This window comes from Pongo abelii, chromosome 12 (assembly GCF_028885655.2).
Source record: "Pongo abelii isolate AG06213 chromosome 12, NHGRI_mPonAbe1-v2.0_pri, whole genome shotgun sequence".
NCBI classification, from domain to species: Eukaryota; Metazoa; Chordata; class Mammalia; order Primates; family Hominidae; genus Pongo; species Pongo abelii.
The window spans coordinates 58790504-58815024 of NC_071997.2; the positions used below are offsets into that span (position 1 = coordinate 58790504).

At 37.1% G+C, this 24521-nt stretch overlaps 1 protein-coding gene across 14 annotated transcripts in view; it reads right to left on the reverse strand.

Annotated features, from left to right (window-relative positions):
* The window catches only part of ALMS1 (ALMS1 centrosome and basal body associated protein), a 229282-nt gene that overhangs the window by 44143 nt on the left and 160618 nt on the right, over positions 1 to 24521 (reverse strand). For all 14 annotated transcript variants that reach the window (XR_008522357.2, XR_008522360.1, XR_008522358.1 and 11 more), the window contains 3 exons: positions 21747 to 21881; positions 19962 to 20132; positions 5624 to 6786 (listed from right to left, as the gene is read on the reverse strand). Coding sequence is in view for 11 of the 14 variants with exons in the window: in XM_009237176.4 (XP_009235451.3) it covers positions 5624 to 6786; positions 19962 to 20132; positions 21747 to 21881 (1469 nt within the window). In the remaining 3 variants the exon portion in view is untranslated. The remainder of the gene's footprint in view (positions 1 to 5623; positions 6787 to 19961; positions 20133 to 21746; positions 21882 to 24521) is intronic.

Consider the following 24521-nt stretch of genomic DNA (forward strand, 5'->3'; position numbering starts at 1 on the left):
GTTTTCAGCTCCATCAGCTCCTTTAAGCACTTCTCTGTATTGGTTATTCTAGTTATACATTCTTCTAAATTTTTTTCAAAGTTTTCAACTTCTTTGCCTTTGGTTTGAATATCCTCCCGTAGCTCGGAGTAATTTGATCGTCTGAAGCCTTCTTCTCTCAGCTCGTCAAAGTCATTCTCCGTCCAGCTTTGTTCCGTTGCTGGTGAGGAACTGCGTTCCTTTGGAGGAGGAGAGGTACTCTGCTTTTTAGAGTTTCCAGTTTTTCTGCTCTGTTTTTTTCCCATCTTTGTGGTTTTATCTACTTTTGGTCTTTGATGATGGTGATGTACAGATGGGTTTTTGGTGTGGATGTCCTTTCTGTTAGTTTTCCTTCTAACAGACAGGACCCTCAGCTGCAGGTCTGTTGGAGTACCTGGCCGGCCGTGTGAGGTGTCAGTCTGCCCCTGCTGGGGGGTGCCTCCCAGTTAGGCTGCTCGGGGGTCAGGGGTCAGGGACCCACTTGAGGAGGCAGTCTGCCCGTTCTCAGATCTCCAGCTGCATGCTGAAAGAACCACTGCTCTCCTCAAAGGTGTCAGACAGGGACATTTAAGTCTGCAGAGGTTACTGCTGTCTTTTTGTTTGTCTGTGCCCTGCCCCCAGAGGTGGAGCCTACAGAGAAAGGCAGGCCTCCGTGAGCTGTGGTGGGCTCCACCCAGTTCAAGCTTCCAGGCTGCTTTGTTTACCTAAGCGAGCCTGGGCAATGGCGGGCGCCCCTCCCCCAGCCTCGCTGCCGACTTGCTGTTTGATCTCAGACTGCTGTGCTAGCAATCAGCGAGACTCCGTGGGCGTAGGACCCTGTGAGCCAGGTGCGGGCTATACTCTCCTGGTGCACCGTTTCCTAAGCCCGTCGGAAAAGCACAGTATTCGGGTGGGAGTGGCCCGATTTTCCAGGTGCCGTCTGTCACCCCTGGAAAGGGAACTCCCTGACCCCTTGCACTTCCCGTGTGAGGCAGTGCCTCGCCCCTGCTTTGGCTGGCGTACGGTGCAGTCACCCACTGACCTGCGCCCACTGTCTGGCACTCCCTAGTGAGATGAACACGGTACCTCAGATGGAAATGCAGAAATCACCCGTCTTCTGCGTCGCTCGCGCTGGGAGCTGTAGACCGGAGCTGTTCCTATTCGGCCATCTTGGCTCCTCCCACATTCTTCTCAAATGCATGTGAAATTCTCAAGGACAGATCATATGCTCAAGGTCAAATTCTCAAGGTCATAAATGAAAGATTGAAATAATACAAAATATATTCTCTGATCACAATGGAGTAAAACCAGAAATCAATAACAAAGAAAGGTGGGGAATTCACAGGTAGAAATTAAACAACACTGTCCTAAACACCCAATGGTCAAAGAAGAAATCAGCAAACACTTTGAATGAAAAAGAAGACAAAACATACCAAAACTTACGGCAAGCAATGAAGGCAGAACTTACCTACAAAAGCAAGGCTCAAAGAGACATTTATAGCTACAAATGCCTACATTAAATAATAATCCCAAATGAATAACCTAACTTAGAATCATAAGAAATGAGAAGAAAAAAAAAAACAAACTAAATCCAAATCAAGCAGAAGTGATAATGTAGATTCAATGGAGATAAATGAAACAGACTTTAAAAAAAAAAGATAAACAAATTTCTAGAAACACAAACTACAGAAACTGACTCAAGAAGAAACAAAATCTAAATAGACTTAAAAGACACTGAATCAGTAATGAAATAAAAATTTCCCCAAAGAAAAACACAGGACCAGATGGCTTTACTGGTGAATTCTACCAAACATTTAAAGAATTAACATCAATCATTAACATTAATCCTTCTCAAACTCATTATCAAAAACCAAGGGGTGGGAAAACTTTCTCATTCTATAAGGCCAGTAGCACCCTGATATAAAGGCAGTAAAGACATCACAAAAAAACTATAGACCAATATTCCTTGTGAACATAGATGTAAAAAGTCCTCTTCAAATTCTAATAAACTGAATCCAGCAGCATATGAATAGAATTTTATGATCTCAGGAATGTAAAGTTGGTTCAAAATATGATTATCAATAAATATACACCATATTCACAGAATAAAAGAAAAAAACAGGCCAGGCACCATGGCTCATGCCTGTAATCCCAGCACTTTGGGAGACCGAGGTGAGGGTGGATCACCTGAGGTCAGGGGTTTGAGACCAGCCTGGCCAACATGGTGAAATCCTGTCTCTACTAAAAATCCAAAAAAATAGCTGAGCATGGTGTCAGGCACCTGTAATCCCAGCTACTCGGGAGGCTGAAGCAGGAGAATTGGTTGAACCCAGGAGGCAGAGGTTGCAGTGAGCTGAGATCATGCCATCGCACTCCAGCCTGGGCAACAAGAGCGAAACTCCGTCTCAAAAAAAAAAAAAAAGAAAAAGAAAAAGAAAAAACTAGTAATCTCAATAGATACTGAAGAATTTAGCAAACACCAAAATGCTTTGATGACAAAAACACTCATCAAAATAGAAAAAGAAGGGAACTTCCTCAACATGAAATCCTAGGGATCCTTAAAAATCCACACCAAAAAAGAGTTAATAAATTCAGCAAAGCTGCAAGATACAAGATCAGTATGTAAAAATTATTTATGTACCTATACATTAGCAATGAATAATCCAAAAATGAAATTAAGAAAGAAATTGCACATATGATAGTATTAAAAACAATAAAATATTTACTAAAATTCATGAAATCTCAAGGGACCCTGAATAGCCAAAATAATTTTGAAAAAAGAACTAAGTTACAGGTTTCACACTACCTGCTTTCAAAACTCATTATAAATATACAGTAAATCAAAACAGTGCAGTATTGGCATAAAGAGAGATATACAGACTAACATAATAGAACAGAGAGCCCAGATAAAAACCCTCACATATATGGCTAAACCATTTTTGGCAAGAGTGCCAAGAACATTCAATGAGGAAAAAACAAAGTCTTTTCAACAAATGATGTTGAGAAAACGGGATATTCACATGCAGAAGAATGAAGGTGGACCCTTATCTTACACCATACACAAAAATTAACTCAAAATGGATCAAAGACCTAAAAGTAAAAGCTAAAATTATTAAACTCTTAAGAAGAAAACTTTCATGACACTGGATTTGGCAAATATTTCTAAGATATGACACCAAAAGCATAAGAAACAAAAAAAAAATAGCTAAATTGGACATCAAAATTTAAAACTTCTGTATGTCAGAAGACACGGTCAACAGAGTGATTGTGAAAGAGGCAACCTACAAAATGGGAGAAAATATTTGCAGATCATGTATCTAATAAGAGATCAATATCCAGAATATATAGAAAATCCTGACAACTCAAAAACCAAAAAATCAAACGGCCAGATTTAAAATGGCCAAATGACTTGAAAAGACATTTTTCAAAAGAAGATATACAAATGGTTAAATAAGCACATAAAAAGATGTGCAACATGAATAATCATTAGGGAAATGCAAATCAAAACCACAATGATACTAACTCACACCCAATAGGATGGCTAGTTTATACATTAAAAAATAGAAAATAAGTGTTGGCGAGGATGCAATAAAATTGAAACCCTTGTGAACTGCTGGTGCGAATATAAACTAAAGCAGTCGCTGTGGTAAAAAGGAGGAGGGTTGGAGGAACCCTTATACACTGCTGATGGGAATGCAAAATGGTGCAGGTACTATGGAATAGTCTGGCAGTTCCTCAATAAGCTAATCCACAGAATTACCATATGGCCCAGCATTTCCATTCCTAGATATATACCCAAAAGAATTGCGGACAGGTGTACGCAAATGTTCTATATCAGTTCTATTCACAATAACCAAAAAGTGGAAACAACCCAAATCAACAAATGAATGGCTAAACAAAATGTGGTATATACATGCAATGGAATAATACTCAGCTATAAAAAGCAATGAAGTATTGATACATGTTATGTCATGGATGAATATTCAAAACACTATGTCTAAGAGAGAAAAGCCTGATACTAAGGTCATATATTAAATGATTCCATTTATATGAAACAACCGGAATAGGAAAATCCTCAGAGACAGAAAATAGATTACTGGTTGCCAGGGGCTGGTGAGAAGAGAGAACAGAGAGTCACTGCTTAATGGGTACAGGGTTTCCACTGGGTTAATAAAAAATTTCTGGAAATAGATAGTGGTGATGGTTGTAAAACACTGTGAATATACTCAATGCCACAGAATTGTATACTTGAAAATGATCAAAACTGTAAACTTTATGTCACGTGTATTTTACTACACACACACAAACCCTCTCCTGGATCCATTTATCTATTTCCCCTATGGAACAAAAGCCTTACTCTGTACCATTCCCAATTCTTCACTTACTTTAGGAAAAAGCATACTCTATTATTTATATATGTAAACACTGCCAAAAGCTCAATGATGAGAAATAATATTTATAATAAATTGTCTGAACATCTCATGCCTCCCTTTCTCTAGACCAGTGGTCTCCAATTTCTTTTGATCATGTAATCTTACTGACAAAAATTTTTTTAGCACAAATTGTCAAAATAGATATTTATATGTTATGTCACTACTGTACTCATAAAATATACACAAAAATATAAATTTTAAAAAGTTGGGAAAAATGAATATAAATTCAAATATTTTTCGTTCCATACTCCACTGAACCATTTTGCAAGCATCCTTCTTTGGAGAGCATGTCTAGTGATATTTGAAATCTTCCTCTTGGGTTAAAGCAATGGCCTACATTTATTGACCCCTTGAGATCTCCCTTATTAACACCCTAAACTAAGGAATGTGATAATGGCCTTATAGGAGGATACTCTTTGTTGCACTGTGGTGCCTTCTTTAAGAAGACAGATGAGAGAAATTTATCTTAGGTCTCTGTATCAGAAATATCTGTAATGTTTCTAAAAATTTTGTTCTTTTTATATTAAAAAATGAATGTAATTGATCACAAAATTCTAGCAACACTAAGTGCTAGAAAACATAAGCCAAATTTGTAGCTCTTTTCTAGCAACCACATCCACAAGGCTTATTTATCTTCCTTCTGGCTTTGACTTGTCTTTCATTATTCACAATTCCTTATTTACTCATTTTTAAAAAATCATATTGTAGCTCACCCCAGCTTCAATTTTTAAAATCAACTTCTTCGATTACAAAAAAACAACAACAACAAACCTGTATTATTTATGTGTTTGTCTGTGTGTGTGTTTAAAAGAACCTCAAATATATTTCTTGAAAGACAGAGAGGAATAAATTAAAAAAAAAAACCCAAATAAACATAAACCCGGCAATATTGTTCAGGATAGAGATCATTCTAACCTCAAACCTCCCCCATTTCGGGGGTAAACTTTGCAGATTCTGAAGGATCTAGCAGCAAAGCCCTTCATTCAAAAGGTAATTCGTAAATGAATGTTGATGAAAATAATGACAACTCACAATAGCACTGTACTACACTTTCTCACTCTTTTCCAGTTGGTAAGAAATGGTATAGAGAGGAAAGGGCAAATGGCTTGATTTTTTCACCTGTGTGCAAAGCTTAACTAAAAAGTCCATGAAGAGGGCAGTCACATTGCCAGATGGAATTTGTAGCCATGTACCTGGATGTGTCTCCTTCTGGTGTGCTCAGAAGTCACTAGGGGATGACCTGTATTCAACACTTTCTTGCTGTGTTTGCTCCGCTTCTCAAGGTATCTCCTCTGCTGGTTGGTGATGCTGCTATATAATTTAATTCGTCTGGGTGACAAGCATACTCTTTCATGGCCAAAAGCTTGAATCAACCGGGCAGTGTCAATAGTGGAAACAGAGCTACTCCTTTCGTGCAGAGCCACCTCTCTATCTGTTTGCGTCAATATATCTGATTCGACAAGAGAAGTGGTGCTGGAAAGGATGTTGGTGGTAGTATCTGTGAGCAGCTCACTCTCCTCTGAGGGCCGACAATCCGAAGAAGTGTTGCTTATATAATTAAAACCTGGCTGTCTACTCAGAATATATTTATCAAATTTAATCTGTTCAATTTTAATTTGATTAGACCTCCCAGCTGGATGATGAGAAAGTACCTTGCTTTTTTTAAGCTCTCCTGTGTTTTTATGGCTTTTCTCTAGGCTTTTAAACCGCTTCTTTTTCTGAAGCTTATTTCTCTGCTGTTGTCTACCACTCCATTCCTTCACACTTCGTTCCCCTCTGCTATCATCATGTGTACTTTCTGAGACCTGGAGAGAATGTGTGATTGGATTCTGAAGAATTTTAGCCAAACGATCAAGTCGGTCCACCAAGGACAGTTCTTTCCTGTCACCCAACTCGGGCTGTCTCTGTTGCCTCTGTCGCTCCCGATACTTGTTCCACAGTTCATTCAAACTCACAGTGTGCTGAGTTGTTTGCTCTGGGGTGACCTTCTGATCCTTTTTTGGATCATTAATTTGTCCATTATATTTTGGATAATCTCTAGCTTGACTTTTAGTAGTATCCATCACTTCTTTGTTTCCCAAATTCACATTAATGCTGAGGCTCTTTATTCTGGTATAATCTGTCTTAGTCTTGTCCATGTTTTGATAAGGAAGAGGAAGACAAATGTGTTCTCTATGTTTGTCTGGATGATGCTGAAATAAATCTTTCCAAGAATGTCTCATGAAAACACTCTTTCCCAAAGATTCATGGCAAATATCTTGATCATTTGGTAGGTGTACGGGATGATGAATGTAAAACTTTGCTGACCTGAAGACAGAACGGGTAGTATTTTCAAATTCTGAATGACATTCGGACTCTGAAAAGGAGAAAAAAAGATTTTGAAAGAACTTAAAAAATTAGCATTCTGTTTAGAAATACTATTCACAATTCTTTAGATATAGAACAAAGACTAAAGGAAAGAACAGTTTATATAAGGTATCAGAAAATTCACTGCCTGCACAAAAGACTCATGCCTTGTTCTTAGTAGCCTCACTGGTACAGTAAAAGTTTAAGAGACATGAATTTTGGCCTGGGCTCTGTCACTGACAGGCTATGTGACCTTGAGGAAGGCACTTCAGTTCTCCAGATCATAAAAGCAACTGCTATATGTATTTACCACCTGTTCTGTGTAGGGTGTTATGATATATGCTCTGCATCTGTTTTTTTTAAAATTAATCCTATTAAACCTGATAGATATTGGTAACCCCATATTCAGCTAAGAAACCTGACACTTCATTCTCATAATCAGTAATTAAATGGATAAATTTTTTTAAAAACCCTTTTTACATGTTTTAGAGCCCTTTGAAATTCCTTTTCTGTGGACCACTTGACTTTTTTTCCAAATTTTTTTTTATTGTGGTAAAAAACACATAAAATTTACCACTTTCTATCTTCACTTTTTGACAACCATCACTTTATATAAAAAAGGCATTTTTAGATGTAATATAATTTTCTATGGTTTGAATGTTTGCGTCCCTCTAAAATTCATGTTGAAACATAATCCTCAATATAATAGTATTAGGTAGGAGGTGATTAGGTCATGAAGGCTCCACCTTCATGAATGGGATTAGTGCCCTTTGGCCTGAAGGCTCCTGTTTGGCCTTTCCCTGCCTTCCACCGTGTGAGGACAAAGCAACAAGACACCATTTTGGAAGCAGAGACTGGGCTCTCACCAGACACCCAGTCTGCTGGTGCCTTGATCTTAGATCTGTAGAATTTTGTTACAGCAGCAGGAATGAGCTAAGACACAATCATAAACCCTAATTCTAATCTCTGATATGACATCAAAACACTGTTTTAGAGTTCTACATCATGGGCAGAAACAAAGATACACACATGCAATGATGGGATCCTTTTTACCCACATTATAGATTACTGGCAAGCAGAGTTTTCATGAAATACTCTATACTCTAGGAATCCCTACGGACTTCCCCAGAGTACAGTGGGACACACAGGGCCTGCATTTATACCTAAAGTATGTAGACTATACAATTTTAGAATTATCTAGCAACATTTAAAAATTGGGAGATTTCATTTAGATTCTACAGGTTCTTGAGACTGCAGCTTCTGCACTGAACAAATACAAACAAATATATAATTCTAAATTAGGGGCTACAAAGAACAAAAACAAGCTGATATAACAGAAATTTAACTGGGAAACGGTAGCTAGAGAAGACTTCTCTGAGGAGGATGAGATGTGAAAAATGAGAGCTAAACAAACAAACAGGCAGAAGAACGTTCTGGGCTGAGGGATCACTTTCTGTGGATGTCCTGAGGCGGCTGCCACCTATGCCAATCCACCTGCTCCCATAACCTTTCTGGATTCAGAGACAGCACCACCTCTCCCATTCTTTTAAAGGCAAGTTCCTCCACTGCTGCTCTGGAGCCCAAGTCATCTTCCCTTCCAGACCTTGCTTCCTTTCCCTATCATATCTCTCTTCTATCTTTCAGGTTCTCCCTCTCTACTACTGGATCATTTCCAATGGCTTGAAAACATCATTCAGTATGTATGTTTAGAAAATCCTCACATCTTTCTTCAGGTACTGGCCCACTTCTCTGCTCCTCTTCATAGCCAAGCTTCTAAAGAGGAACCTATTTTCCTCTCCTTTACCTCTCTCCCTACCCCAATTCCCTCTTCAAATTACTGCAGAGTACAGCCATACTCCTGGACTAAAACTGCTCTTGCTAATATGATCAATGACCTCAATGTATGGCCAATTCCAGGAAATGTTCTCATTCTATATTCTCTTTCTAGGTAATCTCATCTCTCCCTGTGGCTTTTAGTACCATTTTCATGCTGTTACTTATTTTCAAATTTACATTTCAAGCTATGATTTTTCTTGAGTTCCAACTATATACAGGATATATCCACTTGGATGTCACAGCCATCTAACTGAGCTCTATTCTAGCCTCCTTGACAACTGTACCTCCCCTAGTCTTCCACATCTCTGTAAATGGCACATCATCCTACTGCCCAAACCAAAATCTGGGAGTTATTCTTGATAGTTCCAACTCTCTCCTCTTCCTGTTCCTGTCATTAATCCTTCACCAAACAATCACACATCTATTTCTATTTCCTGTCACAATACTGCAAGTCTCTAGTAGGTCTCCTGTCCCTTCTTGTACTTTTCCAATCTATTCGTCAAATAGTGGTCAAAGCAGTCTTTTAAAAATGTAAGCTGGACTTGTCATTTTCTATTTAGCAATTTTCAATGACCTTCTCTTACACTGAGAACAAAGCCCAAACTCCTTAACAAGAAGTACAAGTATACATAACTTTTCTTCCTCATTTTGTACCACTCTTCCTGATAACTATACCTCAATCATGCTGGCCTTTCCCCTGCTTCATCAAATAGCATGAGCAAAAGCATAAAAGTAGGAAAGCACTGATGCAATAAGGGAGAGTGCAAATATGCAGTATGTATGGCTTATTTCATTTATAAAGCAGAGGAAAGTAAGGTAGCAAAGGTTATTTGGGGCCAAATTCTACAGGGCCTGGAACACTAGGCCAAGAACTTTAAATTTTATTCTTAAAAGAAATGAAGAGCCAGTATACCATTTTGAACAGGGGAGTAACATAATTATGGCTGTATTTCAGGAAGGATACCTTGGCAACAGGATAAATAAAGCAAAAATTTGAAGGGCTATCTAGAATTCATTAAAGCAGTAAGTAAAACAATCAGGAAATAGATAACATTGCTCTAAAATGTTTATTCCCTAATATCAGTATTTTCAATGAACATAGTCTTCCCAGTCTGGGACTGAAGTAAAATACAGAGAGAATAGTAGAAAACAAGCAAGCTGAAGGCTGGGCACGGTGGCTCATGCCTGTAATCCCAGCACTTTGGAAGGCCAATGGGGGTAGCTTACTTGAGGTCAGGAGTTCAAGACCAGCCTGGCCAACATGGTGAAACCCCATCTCTACTAAAAATACAAAAATTAGCCAGGTGTGGTGGCGCACACGTGCAATCCCAGCTACTGTGGTGGCTGAAGGAGAACTGCTTGAACCCAGAAGGTGGAGGTTGCAGTAAGTCAAGATCGTGCCACTGCACTCCAGCCTGGGTGACACAGCGAGACTTCATCTCAAAAAAAAAAAAGCAGCAGCAGCAAGCTGAATTCCGTAAGTATAAAGGACTTTATAGAACAACAGGATTCGATAATCATCATCATCTCATGGCACTGTGTTAAGAGTAAAGGTCAAATAAGTTTAAGTAGTTATTTACTTCTGATAATGGAATTAATTTTATGCGTAACATTTGCAAAATTCTCCCCGAATAAATAAAAGTACACTGAAAATATCATTTACTGCTTTTCATTTATTTTTAAATATTTCCTTCATGCCTAGAACTGCAGACTTTTAAAATTAAACATGCAAAATATTCAAATAATGCAGACAAATTTAATATGAAAAGTAAAGTTCTCCCGGTTATCTCTGAATTTCCTAGTTCCACTTTCTGGTGACAACCAATATTAAACAAGTTTTCTTATAGAAAAACTCCTGCCAAGTAAACTACTTGTTCAAAGCAAGATTTTGTGCATCTACAAACATTTTATATTAAACTGATTTACTTTACCAAAATTTAACTAAATATTTAGGTTGTTTTCAATAGTTTATTCTTCCAAAGCATGCTGCAGTGAACATTTGTCTGTGTGTTTATGTGTAACTTTATTTTATTTTTCTGGGTACAACCTTATCTGTGTATCTGTAATTCCCTTAAATGGAAGTCTGGGTGAAAAGGGAATATTTATTTCAACATTAGTTAGATATCATCCAATTGTTCCACACTTTCAAAAATGTTGCAACAAATTTGTACTTCTAATAATAGTCGTATAAGAGTACATGAATGTTTCCCCATGTACTCAACAACACTAAGGATAATCAAATCTTTTCATCTGTGCTATTATAACAGGTGAAACAAAATTTGTGGTTTAGTACATTCTTTATTAAGACAGTTAAGTATTTCTTCATATCTTTAATGGCTATTTGCATTTCTTTTACTATAAACTTTTCGTTCAGATCCTTTGTTTTCCTTTTACGCTGTCATTGATTTGTAAAAAGCTCTTTGCATAGTAAGAAAATTAGCCCCTTTTCTCAGTTTCTCAATTTTTTAAAATTGTTTTCCCATTTTTCATTTATAAATTGATTTTTCATTATGATATTTTCTACCATGAAGACACTTTAATTTTAATATATACATTTATCAAATCTTTGGCTTTATGACGCCAAGATTTTGTCAGACCTTGAAAGCCTTCTTCTGCTCAAATTTATTAGAAAAGTCAGATAACCAGAACTTTTACGATCTCTCTTTTTTATACTTGGATCTTTTATACTTGCATTTTGGTGACAGGAGTAAAGTAGGGCTACAACTTAAAATTCTCACAATACTCCACATGGCTAGCAAAGCATCTTGGCATTATTTGTTGAATGATCCATCTTTTTACAAATGGATCTGAAATGGCACCTTTATCATAGAGTAAGTGCCCACTGTATTTAAGTATTTTCACTGATCTATCAGTCTCTTGTCCCAGTAGCATCTTTCTACTATTATCACTGTATAATTCATTTAAATACCCTGTAAATTGTAATTCTGTGATATAATAAATACATATTTTTGCCTTATCCCTAGCTCCTGGCCAGAGCTACTAAAACTCTTGTAATTTCCATTTAGGAAAACATGATAACAGCAATAGGGGCATCTTTTATCATGACATTTGGTTTTTGTACCTGGCTCTTGAAACAGTTCAGGAGCGAGTGATAAAGGTTCAAGGAGGGTCTGTTATTCAAAACAAGTCACTTTTGATCGCACTTGAGTTTACGTTAATGAGGTGAATTTTGGAAAGCCCCTTAGGATGGGGGGCCTGTTTACCAAGGGAACAACCATATGTTTAGAGGGCTGGAACTTCCAGCCCCAACCCCCAATCTCTGGGGAGGGGACAGTGACTGCAGGTTGAGCCAATCACCAATGGCCAATGATTTAATCAATATTGCCTACGTAATGGCACCTCCATTAAAACCCTAACAGACAGAGTTTGAAGAGCTTCACATCTGGTGAACACAGGAGAAGCTGGGAGGATGGCAAGCCCAAAGAGGACATGGAAGCTCTGTGCACCTTCCCTATACCTTGCCCATGTATCTCTTCATTTGGTTGTTCATGCATATCCTTTGAAATATCCTTTATAAAAAATCAGGAAATGTAAGAAAATGTTCCCGGTTTTCTGAGCCATTCGAGCAAATTACCAAACCTGAGGAGGGGGTCATGGGATTCTCCCCACCACCCCAATTTGGAGCTAGTTGGTCAGAAGTATAGGAGGCCAAGCCATGCAACTGGTATCTGAAGTGGTGGGCAGTCTTGTGGGACTGAACCCATAACCTGTGGGGACTGTGCTAAGTACAGGTTGTCAGTGTCAGAACTGCTTAATGTGAGGGGAAACCCCACACATTAGGTGTGAATACAGTAGTCCCCCTTATCTGTGGTTTTGATTTCTAAGGTTTCATTTACCCATAGTCAACCATGGTCCAAAAATATTTAATGGAAAATTCCAGAAACAATTCATAAGTTTTAAATCGCACATCGTTGTGAGTAGTATGATGAAATCTCTTGTCATCCTGCTCCATCCCACCCTAGGATGTGAATCCTCCCTTTATCCAGCATGTCCATACATTTACACTACCTGCCCCTTAGGCACTTCATAGCTGTCTGGGTTATCAGGGTGACTGTCATGATACTGCAGTGCCTGTGTTCAAGTAACCCTAACTGTAGTTAGTAATAGCCCCAAAGTGCAAGAGCAGTAATGCCAGCAAATTGGTTATGCCAAAGAGAAGCTGTAAAGTGTTTCCTTTAAGAAGATGAAATTTCTTATTTATCATTTATCTATCCACCTGTTTTAATGTCAGAATGCATTAATTTAAAATAAACTTTTAATTTTAGAATAATTTGGATTTACAGAAAAACTGTGACAACAGTACAGATGATTCCCTATACCCCATACCCAGTTTCCCCTATTAACACCTTACATTAATACAATATATTACAATGAATCAATCAGTAAAGTTACATTATTATTAACCAAAGTCCATACTTTATTTGTGTTGTCTTGTTTTGTACATACTGTCCTTTTTCTGTTCCAAGATCCCATCCAAGATACCACATTACATTTAATTATCATGTCTCCTTAGGCTTCTCTTAGGTCTGTGAGAATTTCTTAGGCATCCCTTGTTTTTCATGACTCTGACGGTTTTGAGAAGTACTGGCCAAGTATAAATGTCCTTCATTTGAGTTTGTTTCATGTTTTTCTCATTAGACTGGGGTTATGGGTTTTTGGGAAAAAGATTTCAAAGTTAAAATATATTTCTCATTACATATTAAGGTACATACTATCAACATGACTTACCACTGCTGATGATGATCTTGATGACCTGGCTGAGTCAATGTTTGCCAGAATTCTTCACTATACAGTTACTCTTTTTCCTCCTTCCTATAAAAATACACTCTTTGGAAGGAAGTTACTATGTGCAACCCATTAGTTAAGAGTGGGGAGTTATGTTCTACCTCCTTGATGGTGGAATGTCTACATACATTATTTAGAATTCTGCACAGGAGACTTGTCATTTCCCCCCATTTATTTATTAAATCATTTACTTGTATCAGTATGGACTCATAGGTATTTATTTTATACTTTGGTTATGATCCAATACTATTGCTATACTACAGAAGTTGTCCCAGCTTTAGCCACTGGGAAGTTTTTTACTTGGTTCCTGTGTTCCATTGACATATTCCCCATCCCTGTGCATTTTTTTGTTTTTCTTTACTTTCTGGCACCACAAAAGGGTTCAGGCTCATCTAATATATTTCCTGTCCCAGTCTGAGAATTAGGCATTTTGCCAAGGAATCCTGGAAATTTGTCACTGTGGGTCTCACTTCTGTTTCCTGTTGTTGACACTGTTTCTACTAATAGTGCCTTGACTATGAGCTTGGTATTTTAGGGAATATTTTGAGGTCTGGGTTGAAGTTTCTTCAGACAGATGTGCATTTGCATCCGAAAGGCATGTGAGTTTGCAATACCAACCTACTGCCATTGTTAATTAAATTCTGGGCTTGAGATTTTTTAGAACACACATGTAGTTTACTGCAATAATAAATTATACCAGTACAAAATTAATGACTGTAAACCTGTGTGAACACTAGTTTGTGGTTATAAATTCTGAGGATAAATTTTGTCTTCTCTCCCCAAACTCATTATCAAGGTTAAAACAGGCAGTTTTCTTACTGTCCCCTTCTACACGGACGTGTTTCTCTTTTATTCTTATAGTAAGAGTGTAGCCCACTGGAAGCCTACTTTACATGGGAATTTCCTTTAACATTTTTCATTATGGGCGGGCCCTAAATTTCATGTTATATCCCCAACTTAATGGTCCCATTTCTATGAAAGTCCAGAATAGGGAAATCTACTGAGACAAAAAGTGGATCAGTATTTGCTTAAGTCTCAGGGTTTCTTTTTTGAAGAAAATATTCTAAAATCGATTATGGTGATGGTTGATTGCACTTATCTGTGAATACAGTAAAAATCATTGAATTACATATTTGATTTTTTTTTTTTTTTTTGAGACGGAGTCTTGCTCTGTCGTCCAGACTGAAGTGCAGTGGCGCAATCTTGGCTCACTGCCGCCTCTGCCTCCCAGGTTCAAGTGATTCTCCTGCCTCAGCCTCCTGAATAGCTGGGATTATCGGCATGCACTGCCATGCCCGGCTATATTTTGTATTTTCAGTAGAGATGGGGTTTCGCCATGTTGACCATGCTGGTCCTGAACTCCTGATCTCAAATGATCCACCCACCCCAGCCTCCCAAAGTGCTGGGATTATAGACATGAGCCACTGTGCCCAGCCTGAATTACATATTTTAAATGGGTAAATTATATCTGAATAAAGCTGTATGAAAAAATGTTCTATGGTCTTTTGGAAAGGGTTTTTTTTTAAGTTTAACCCATATAGGCTTATGCATGCACGCACACACACACACACACACACACAGCCACACACACCCTATATCAACCTCATTACTTGTATTATTCCCAGGCGTTTTTAAACTTCACTTACAAAAAAAAAATTTCATCTCCACGATCTGTCATAAGCTAATTATGTGTGTTCAAGCTCCCCAGTATTATTTTGTATTTGTCCATTTCTCTTTGAAGGTTTCCTAGGGTTGTCTGTTTTATTTTTTTTCTCCCTACAAGCAGATTCCACCGTCCGATCACCGCATTAAGCACCTTCTGCCTCACAGTCTATCCTAAGAGTTGTTTTCATATAATTCCATACTTTCATTTTTTTTTTTTTTTCTTTGAGACAGAGTCTTGCTCTGTCACCCAGGCTGGAGTGCAGTGGCGTGATCTCAGCTCACTGCAAGCTCTGCCCCCCAGGTTCACGCCATTCTCCTGCCTCAGCCTCCTGAGTAGCTGGGACTACAGGCGCCCGCCACCATGCCCGGCTAATTTTTTTGTATTTTTAGTAGAGACGGGGTTTCACCATGTTAGCCAGAATGGTCTCGATCTCCTGACCTCTTAATCCGCCCGCCTCAGCCTCCCAAAGTGTTGGGATTACAGGCGTGAGCCACCGCACCCCACCCTCCTTCATTCTTTTTTAAGGCAACATAAATTTCCTTATTGATTGAGGTCCTGGTTTTTGTTTTATGAATTTTTTATGCTAAGTTATTTGATGTTTAAAGATTTATGCAAAATATCCTCATTGTGGATTGCAAATCAGTATAAAAATATACCTCTTCAATTCCTGCAAAACTTTTGGTGAATTTAACCTCATCTATATTAATGCCCCCAAATTTCTTTTTGATACATCTCTAAGTTTTCTTTTTGCTTTCCACCTTTCTCAGCAATTTTACTTTCGATATGTTTGTTATATAGCATGGAACTGGGTTTGTTTTTTAATATAATCCAAGAAGTTCTTTTTTTTAACATAGGGGAATTTAGTTTACTTATATATAGACTTGCATGCTTTGCTGTCTTTCATTTTATGGCAATTTTTTGTTTTTGTTACAAATTTACTGTTTTCTTTTTCCCTCCCTTTACCTCCATGCTTACCTGTTTTTCTAAATATTTTGGATGTTTTATAGTTTAATTTTAACTCTTTTAGGGGTAAATTTTATAATTTTCTTTTTTTTGTTGTTTTTTTTTTTGAGATGGAGTTTCACTCTTGTTGCCCAGGTTGGAGTGCAATGGCATGATCTTGGCTCACTGCAACCTCTGTCTCCTGGGTTCAAGTGCTTCTCCTGCCTCAGCCTTCTGAGTAGCTGGGATTACAGGCATGCACCACCATGCCTGGCTAATTTTGTATTTTTAATAGAGATGAGGTTCCTCCATGTTGGTCAGGCTGGTCTCAAACTCCTGACCTCAGGTGACCCACCCACCTCAGCCTCCCAAAGTGCTGGAATTACAGTCGTAAGCCACCGCGTCTGGCCTATAATTTTCAACAATATACTCACTTCCACATGTATTTTTTGATTTTACAACTTTAAAGGTGAAGTTTGCTCATTTATACCTCCTTTAACCTCCCTGTCCTCTGCCTGTCCCCGTCTTTGAGCATTTTCTACTTGTTTTTTCTGTATGGAGGCCTGCATGATTCATTCTTTTTCTTTAAAGTTCAGTACTATCGCAAACATACATCTCAGTATTGAACACTATATACAAAATTTTCCTAGGACTTGGACGCCCTTTTAAATTGCAGGTTCAAGCCAGGTGTCGTGGCACGTGCCTACAGTCCCAGCTACTCTACAGGCTGAGGTGGGAAGATCACTTGAGCCCAGGAGTTTGAGGCTACAGTTAGCTATGATCACACCACTGCAGTCCAGCCTGGGCAACAGAATGAGACTCCATGTCTAAAAACACATACATACATACATACATACATGCATACATACATACATACATACAATTGTAAGTTCCATTCTTCCTTATATCTTTATTTTTCTATTATCTCTTTAGAGGTAACAACGGATATCATTGTGTTGGATTTTCACTGTCAGTCCTCAAATTCCATCATTTTTTTTTAATTGCTTTCATCTCTTTCTTCTAAATGGTACTTTTTTTTCATTTCATTTTGTTCTCTTATCCCCTAAATCTCCCTTTTCATTTCATTATTCTATCAATTTTTATTTCATATACTTCATGTCTTCTAAAATTATTCAGAGTGTAAAACATTTAGAAAAAAATTTCTTATCTTCTAGAGTATGCTTTTACAGATTATATTTCCATCTTTCTTTTGCAAGCTATGTCTCCCACACTAACCCCTGCAAAGTTGCAATGTTATATTTCTTCATCTTATGTATTATTTTTGTGTGTGACAAAAAGTATGACATTAAATTAACCATCTTAGCCATTTTTAAGTGTACAGTTCAGCAGTGTTAAGTATATTCACATTGTTGTGCAACAATCTCTCTTTCATCTTGTAACACTGAAACTCTATACCTACTAAATACTAATTCTCTGTCCACCCTCTCACAAGCCTTGGCAATCAATCACTATTCTACTTTCTGTTTCTATGATTTCAGCTACTTTAGATATTTCATATTGAGGCGGGAAATTAAAAAAAAATAAAAAGAAAAAGAAAGAGAAGTAAGTTTTCCTGCATTAGGCTGACTTGTCCCAGAGGCAGCAACAGGCACAGCCCAGACCCAGGAAAAGTCTTGATAATATTATCTAATGTGCTCTGGAGACTCTCCCAGCACTCCCTCAACAAAGGGAGAAGAAAAAACAAATTTTCCTTTGTTTTATGGAATGAGTTTATAGATTCCTGTTCTCTGTAACTAGTGACTTCAAGTATACTGTTTTATCTAAGAAGTACAATGAAGGTCATGAGAAGCCTGAGTAGGCCTGAACTACAGCTGCCTGGGCACCATAGCGAAGGTTATGGGATAAGCCCGTGCCTAGGCAAACCTAGATAATGGACATCTGGGTTGCATAGCAATGGTTATGTGCAATCCTGAGTTATGAACCTGTTACAGTTTGATTAACTGTCTTTGTCCTGCTTTTGTTTCCCCGCTTTCACGCCACTGTAAGCTTGCTTCAAGCTAGCCCACCCCCTTTTGTGAAGTGTGTATAAAAGTCAAGTGCTGTCTTTGTTCCAGGCCCAGCCTTTGTACGAGTCTGCTGGGCCTGAGTGCACTCAATAAAAGATTCTCCTGTTTAAACTCAAGGTCTCTCTCATCCTCCTAAATCCCGCAACATTTGCAAGAAACAATATGGTATTTATCTTTTTGTGGCTGATTTATTTTGCTTAGTATAATATTCTTGAGGTTCACCTACCTTGTAGTATGTGACAGGATTTCCTTCTTTCTTAAGGCTGCACAATACACTATTTGTATTGTACACAATACACTATTTGTATTGTACACAATACACTATTTGTATTGTACACAATACAAATATGTATGTAACATATTTTCTTAATTGACAAATAATTCCCATTTTCTTAATATATTCATCTGCTGATGGACATGTGGGTTGCTTCCACCTCTTGATTATAAATAACGCTGCAATAAACATGAGTATACAGGTATCTTTTTGAAGTCCTGTTTTGAATTCTTTACGTTATATGCCCAGCAGTGACAGTGGGATCGCTGGATCATATACTAATTCTTTTTCATTATTCTGAGGAACCTCCATACTCTTTTCCATAATAGCTACACCATTTTACATTCCCACCAATGGTGAACAAGGGTTTCAATTTCTTTGCATCCTCACGAACATTTGCTATTTTGTTCTTTTGATAGTGGTCATCCTAACAGGTGTGAGTGATATCTCATTGTGGTTTTGATTTGCATCTCTCTTATGATTAGAGAGATTGGGCATCTTTTTATATGCTTGATACAGCACTTGTATATCTTCTATTGTCTATTCAAGTCCTTTGCTCATTTTAAAATAAGTTATGTGTTTTTAAAAATAAGTTGTTTGGGTTTTTTTTGCTATTGAGTTGCATAAGTTCTTTATATATTCTGAATACTAATCCCTTATCAGATCCACGATTTGCAAATATTTTCTCTCATTCTGTAGAATGCCTATTCACACTCTTGTTTACTTTGGCAAGCAGACGTTTTCAAGTTTGATGTAGTTTCATTGGTCTATTTTTGCTTTTGTTGTCTGTGTTTTTGGTGTCACATCTGAGAAATCATTGCCAAGTTCAATGTCCTGAAGCTTTCCCCTTATGTTTTCTTCTGGGAGTTTTATGGCTTTAAGGTCTTACATGTATGTCACTAACGCTTTTTGAGTTAACTTTTGTATGTGGTGTAAAGAAAAGGTCCACCTTTATTCTTTTAAATGTGGATATCTAGTTTTCCCAACACCATTTGTTGAAGAGACTATCCTTTCCCCATTGTGTAGTCTTAGCTATTGTCAAAAAATCATTTATTTTGTATATTCTTGATGTAAGCAGTTGAACCCGGACTATTTCCAAAATCCAGTATGGGTAGATTAGCTCCTTGACTCTTTTCTCTCCTTATGTAGGCTGTTCCATCTTCCTCTAAGAGGTAAAGTTTGACGGCTAGGTAGTAATGTCTTGTGTTCTATACCCTTTTATGTCAGAACAAGAGGCCCATGGACAAACAGAAATAAATGTGATTTTATTGTAATTTTTTAAAAGTTTGTATTGATGGTCTCACTATCTTTGCTATAGTCTTCTGGAATGCCTTCTGTTTGGGGACTGAGACAAGATACTTCTAAAACTATCAGCCTTAGGTATTTATTTATAATCCTGTTTCTAAGTTGTTAATACATTTTCCAAAAAGTAACAATTACTTTACAAATCTATATATATAGTAACCTAATAGTAGCATCAAAGTACTTTACACAAGAAAGTTATAAAAAAAGAAAAGGAATTTTTGTTTAATCATGAGGCTATATTCTCATCAGAATGAAATGGAAACACACTAACACTGACCCTCACATACACACACAGACACACACACTCACACACAACCCAATCCCATTACCTTCAATATTGATCTGTAGGGATTCTTTACTGTTTGGCCAGGCTTCCTCGGGAACTGTCCTCTTCCTATGGATCTCCTCTTTCTGTGTAATGGCTTTAGTGTCTGGCGAGTTCTTCATTTCTGGGTCTCCTACTTGAGCTGAGTGCTCTGCAGCAGCAGCAGCACTGGAATCTATGAAAGGGAAATTAACACACTATACAGACAGAAACTTGACATAAAATATTTTTAAATGTCTCTCAAGTATGTATTATGTGAAAGGCTTTGTTAGTGATATTGAAGAAAAAAGATGACTCAGAAATGCGTTTAGAAAATAACTGAAAATTGGGGCAAAAAATTACATACGTAAACAGATATACCATAAGAAACAGTCAGAAAAAGAGGTATTGGTATTCAAAGAAAGAAAAACTAATTGCAGGTGGGAGTACCACAGAACTCTAGACAACTGATTTTGGCATCAGAAGAGAGCTAAGATGGGATACACATTCAGAAGGAAAGAAAAAGGTGACTACATAACAGAAGAATGGTGTCAGGAAAGTAACTTAGCATCTAAGAAACAGAGCAAGTATATAGCATTTGATTATAGAATTTATAACGAAAAGAGGTGAGAACTAGTGTTAGAAAGTTGTTTGGGAGTGGACGCTACAGTTCCGGAAGACAGTGCTAAAAGAGTTTAGATTTTAACCTTACAGGCAATGAAACACTAAAGTTTTTGATTAGGAGATTAACATGATCAAAACTGTTTTCGGAACATTCTTTTAGTAATAGTAAAATGGGGTAAAATTCAGAAGTGTTGCCCAGAATACAATCTAACCTTTTTAAACAAGCAATACCTAAAGAAGAGAAGCAGCTAATTATGTTATAAAATGTTTTAGCTTACAATTGTGGCAGCAACTATCAATACTATCTGTCCTCTAACAACCACTTTCCTATTCCTCTAAACAGAACCCTAACTTTAGCTGGGCACATTGTTATTAGAATAACAACTCAATTTCCCAGCTTCCCTGGCACATGTGACCATGTGTCTAAAGGTCTGGCCAATAGAATGCAAAAGGAATGTAATATAGCTTCTCAGAAGTATCCTTAAAGGAAGGAATGTGCTTTTTCCTTTCCTTTCTTCCTGCTGGTTGCAATATGGGCTGATGGCTACAGCTTAAGAACGAAGGCCAGAAATGTTAGAGTAACAAGAGAGCAACAGCTTTGTTCCGATACTCTGGAGTACAAGGTCAACTCTGGATGCTTACCTCTGGAGTTTTACAAAAAAGAGAAAGAGTTTTCTGTCTTCTTTAAGCCTATGTTATTTTGCTTTTGTTTTCCTCTCTCACAGTCAAAGCTAATCCTAACGTAAATACACTATTAGGGTTATTTAAATCGGCATAATCCCTCTGAAGTAAAGTAACTGATAGGAAGTAAACAAGCTGAATTCCTAAATAAAGGATTATGTACAAAAATGGTATTAGAGGGTCCATGTCTCACAGAATTGAGATTTTATCAGCAGAGGTAAAAAGTCCATTAAATGAATTTCTGGAAATGAGATTAATTTGTTTACTATATCCAAAACCCTCCAGAAATACCTCAAAGAACTTTAAATATGTTAATTTTACCTGCCAAAGTATATAAAAAATATAGCCAAACATACCTTAACTATTTCATATATACATGAGATAGAAGAGAGCTGAAGACAGCAAGAAGAAAATAGAGAATATATTTCTGTTTCTGTTCCTAAGGGAATAGTCTCATTTTAGAAGACCAGAAGAAAATAATATGCAGACAATCCAGTTTAGCTACCTGCAGTATCTTTCTGCAAAGATTCTTTTTCTTTAGCCTGGGCAGCCTCAGTCACTGCCCTTGTACTGTGGATCTCTTTCTGTTTTTTGTCTGAGAGGTTCTCATCCCCAGTGATTAGCACTTGAACTGAGGCATCTGGAATAACGACATCATTTGATTTCAGAAAAGGAAAGATAATAAACACAACAGACAAGTAATCCTCCCCCAAAATTACAAACAAAACCCCAAATCCATGTATATATTAGGAAAAAAGTACCTCTTAGGCTCCACCTGTGTAAAAACTGTGACATGAATTGAAAAATTTTTCATATTTTACTGTGTACAACAACAGTTTAAATAAAATAACATTCTAAAGCTGGGCGGGGTGGCTCACACCTGTAATCCCAGCACTTTGGGAAGCTGAGGCGGGTGGATCACTTGGGGTCAGGAGTTCAAGACCAGCCTGGCCAACATGGTGAAACCCCAACTCTACTAAAAATACAAAAACTAGCAGGCGTCGTGGTGCACGCCTGTAGTCCCAGCTACTCAGGAGGCTGATGCAGGAGAATCACTTGAACCCAGGAGGCAGAGGTTGCAGTAAGCTGAGATTGTGACACTGCACTCCAGCCTGGGCGACAGTGAGACTCTGTCTCAAAAATAAATAAATAAAATAAAATAAAATAAAAACATTCTAAATAAATTCTGTTCCTTGATGGTTTGATGCAACAGTAAAAAAAGCAAAAAAAAGAAAAATCAGGTATGTTTTTTCAAAGGAAAAAAGATGTGAACAATGCTTTCAAGTTCTTCGGCCTATTCAAAGTTTTTACCACTTATGGAGTCAATTTTTATATTTCATATAATCCAAGAAAAGCACTTTTATCATCTAGATTTTATATACAGCATTCTCATACAATTTTTAAAAAATTTCATGCAGTGATAGCCTTCTAAACTTGTCTAATACTATTTCTCTTTTCCATTTTTCTTGATCATTTTTGATTTTTTATCTGTAAGTATATTTTTCAGCAAAGAAATCAGAAAGGCAATAGAGATTGCTAAAAATGCAAAGAACCAGTTAACTCTTGCTACCTCTTCTAATTCATACATTTTTCTTACTTCTTATTACTTCAATCCTCCTCCTAATCTCTTTTATCTAAATGTCTTCTGAAATTTTTAGATCATTAAAAAATGTTTTGATGTTAATAAAATATTTCAGGCATACCGAAAGTATAGGCAACAAAATGAACACCAAAGTATTTACCATAGAGCTTAAGAAATAAAATATTACAAATATAATGTTCCGTGTGTAAAGTGTTCCCAATGATGCCATTCTCACTTCTCAGTAGCAGCCTTTATACCAAATTTAGAGTTTATCAATATCAAGGATGTTTTGTAATTCTTTACTACACTGCATATATTAACCAACAATGTACAGCATTGTTTTGCAAGTTTCTTTAAACCTTATACGAAGGGTACAATACTGTCTGTACCTTTATGCACTATGCCTTTTTCACTCAATATTATGATTTTGAGATTTAGTCAATTAATATATGTCTTTGATTCTCAATGTTATGTATTATTCTATTGTATTAATATATATGAATACACCTCTGTTGATCAACTTAAGGCTATTTCCTATTTTGAAAAGCACTGCAATGAACATTCCTGTGAAATGTCTTTGCAGGTGGCGTGCATTATAAATATCTTCTCCCAGGCTGTTTCATGTCTTTTAATTGTTTGATATCGTTTACGGAAAAAATTTTTCAGTTTAATAATGGCATATTTATTATATTTTCCCTTTAGGGTAGGTGCTTTGTGTGTCCTGATTAAGAAATCTTTTATTATCACATGGTCATAAGGACAGACCATCTAAATTCTAAAAACTTAGTTATCCCATTTACTTTTAATATGCCTGGTATACTATACATTTCTGTTTAGCGTGCGGCAGTGATTTATCTGATTTTATTTTTTCCAGATATATATTCACTGGTTCAAACTCTATTGAATAGTTCCTCTTCATCCCTTCTCCACAGATTGTTATGCCATCTCTGTGTATGTTAGGTTTCCACAGTCATGGATATGTTTCTGGGTCACCATTCTGTTTCATTTTTCTTTCTGTTTATTCCTTTGCAAATGATGTCTTAAATAAGCTACGCATGTAATAAGTCTTGATGTCTGGTATGGCAAGATCCCTTATCTTATTCTTTAAATATACTTTTTTTGATTTTCCATAAATATTTTAGAATCAGCCTGTCAAGTTCCACGAAAAATCCTACTGGAATTCTGAGTAGCAATGCATTTAATTTAGAAATTAATTTGGTGACATCTTTATTATTACAATTGTGTAATTTTCCAACTATTTAGGTCTTAATATATTTCAATGTAGTTTTATAATTTTCTCTTAAAATAGTTTTACATGCTCTTTTAGATTCATTTCTAAGTACCATATTGTTTATCTTACATGCCCTTTTAGATTCATTTCTAAGTACCATATTGCTTTTTAAAAGATCTTTTTAATTGTACAGTGGAAAATATGGGGGAAAATGTGCACATAAAGAGCTCAGTGAATTACAAAAAGCAAGTGTATATAACCTCACCCAGGTTAGGAAATAAAATCTGGCTAGAAACTTACATACACGCTCCCCTCATTCTTCCTTCCATCTCCCCCATGCTGAGGGTAACACCTGATTTTAAATACAACAGGCTGGAGTGCAGTGGCGTGATCCTGGCTCACTGCAAGCTCCGCCTCCCAGGTTCATGCCATTCTCCTGCATCAGCCTCCTGAGTAGCTGGGACTAC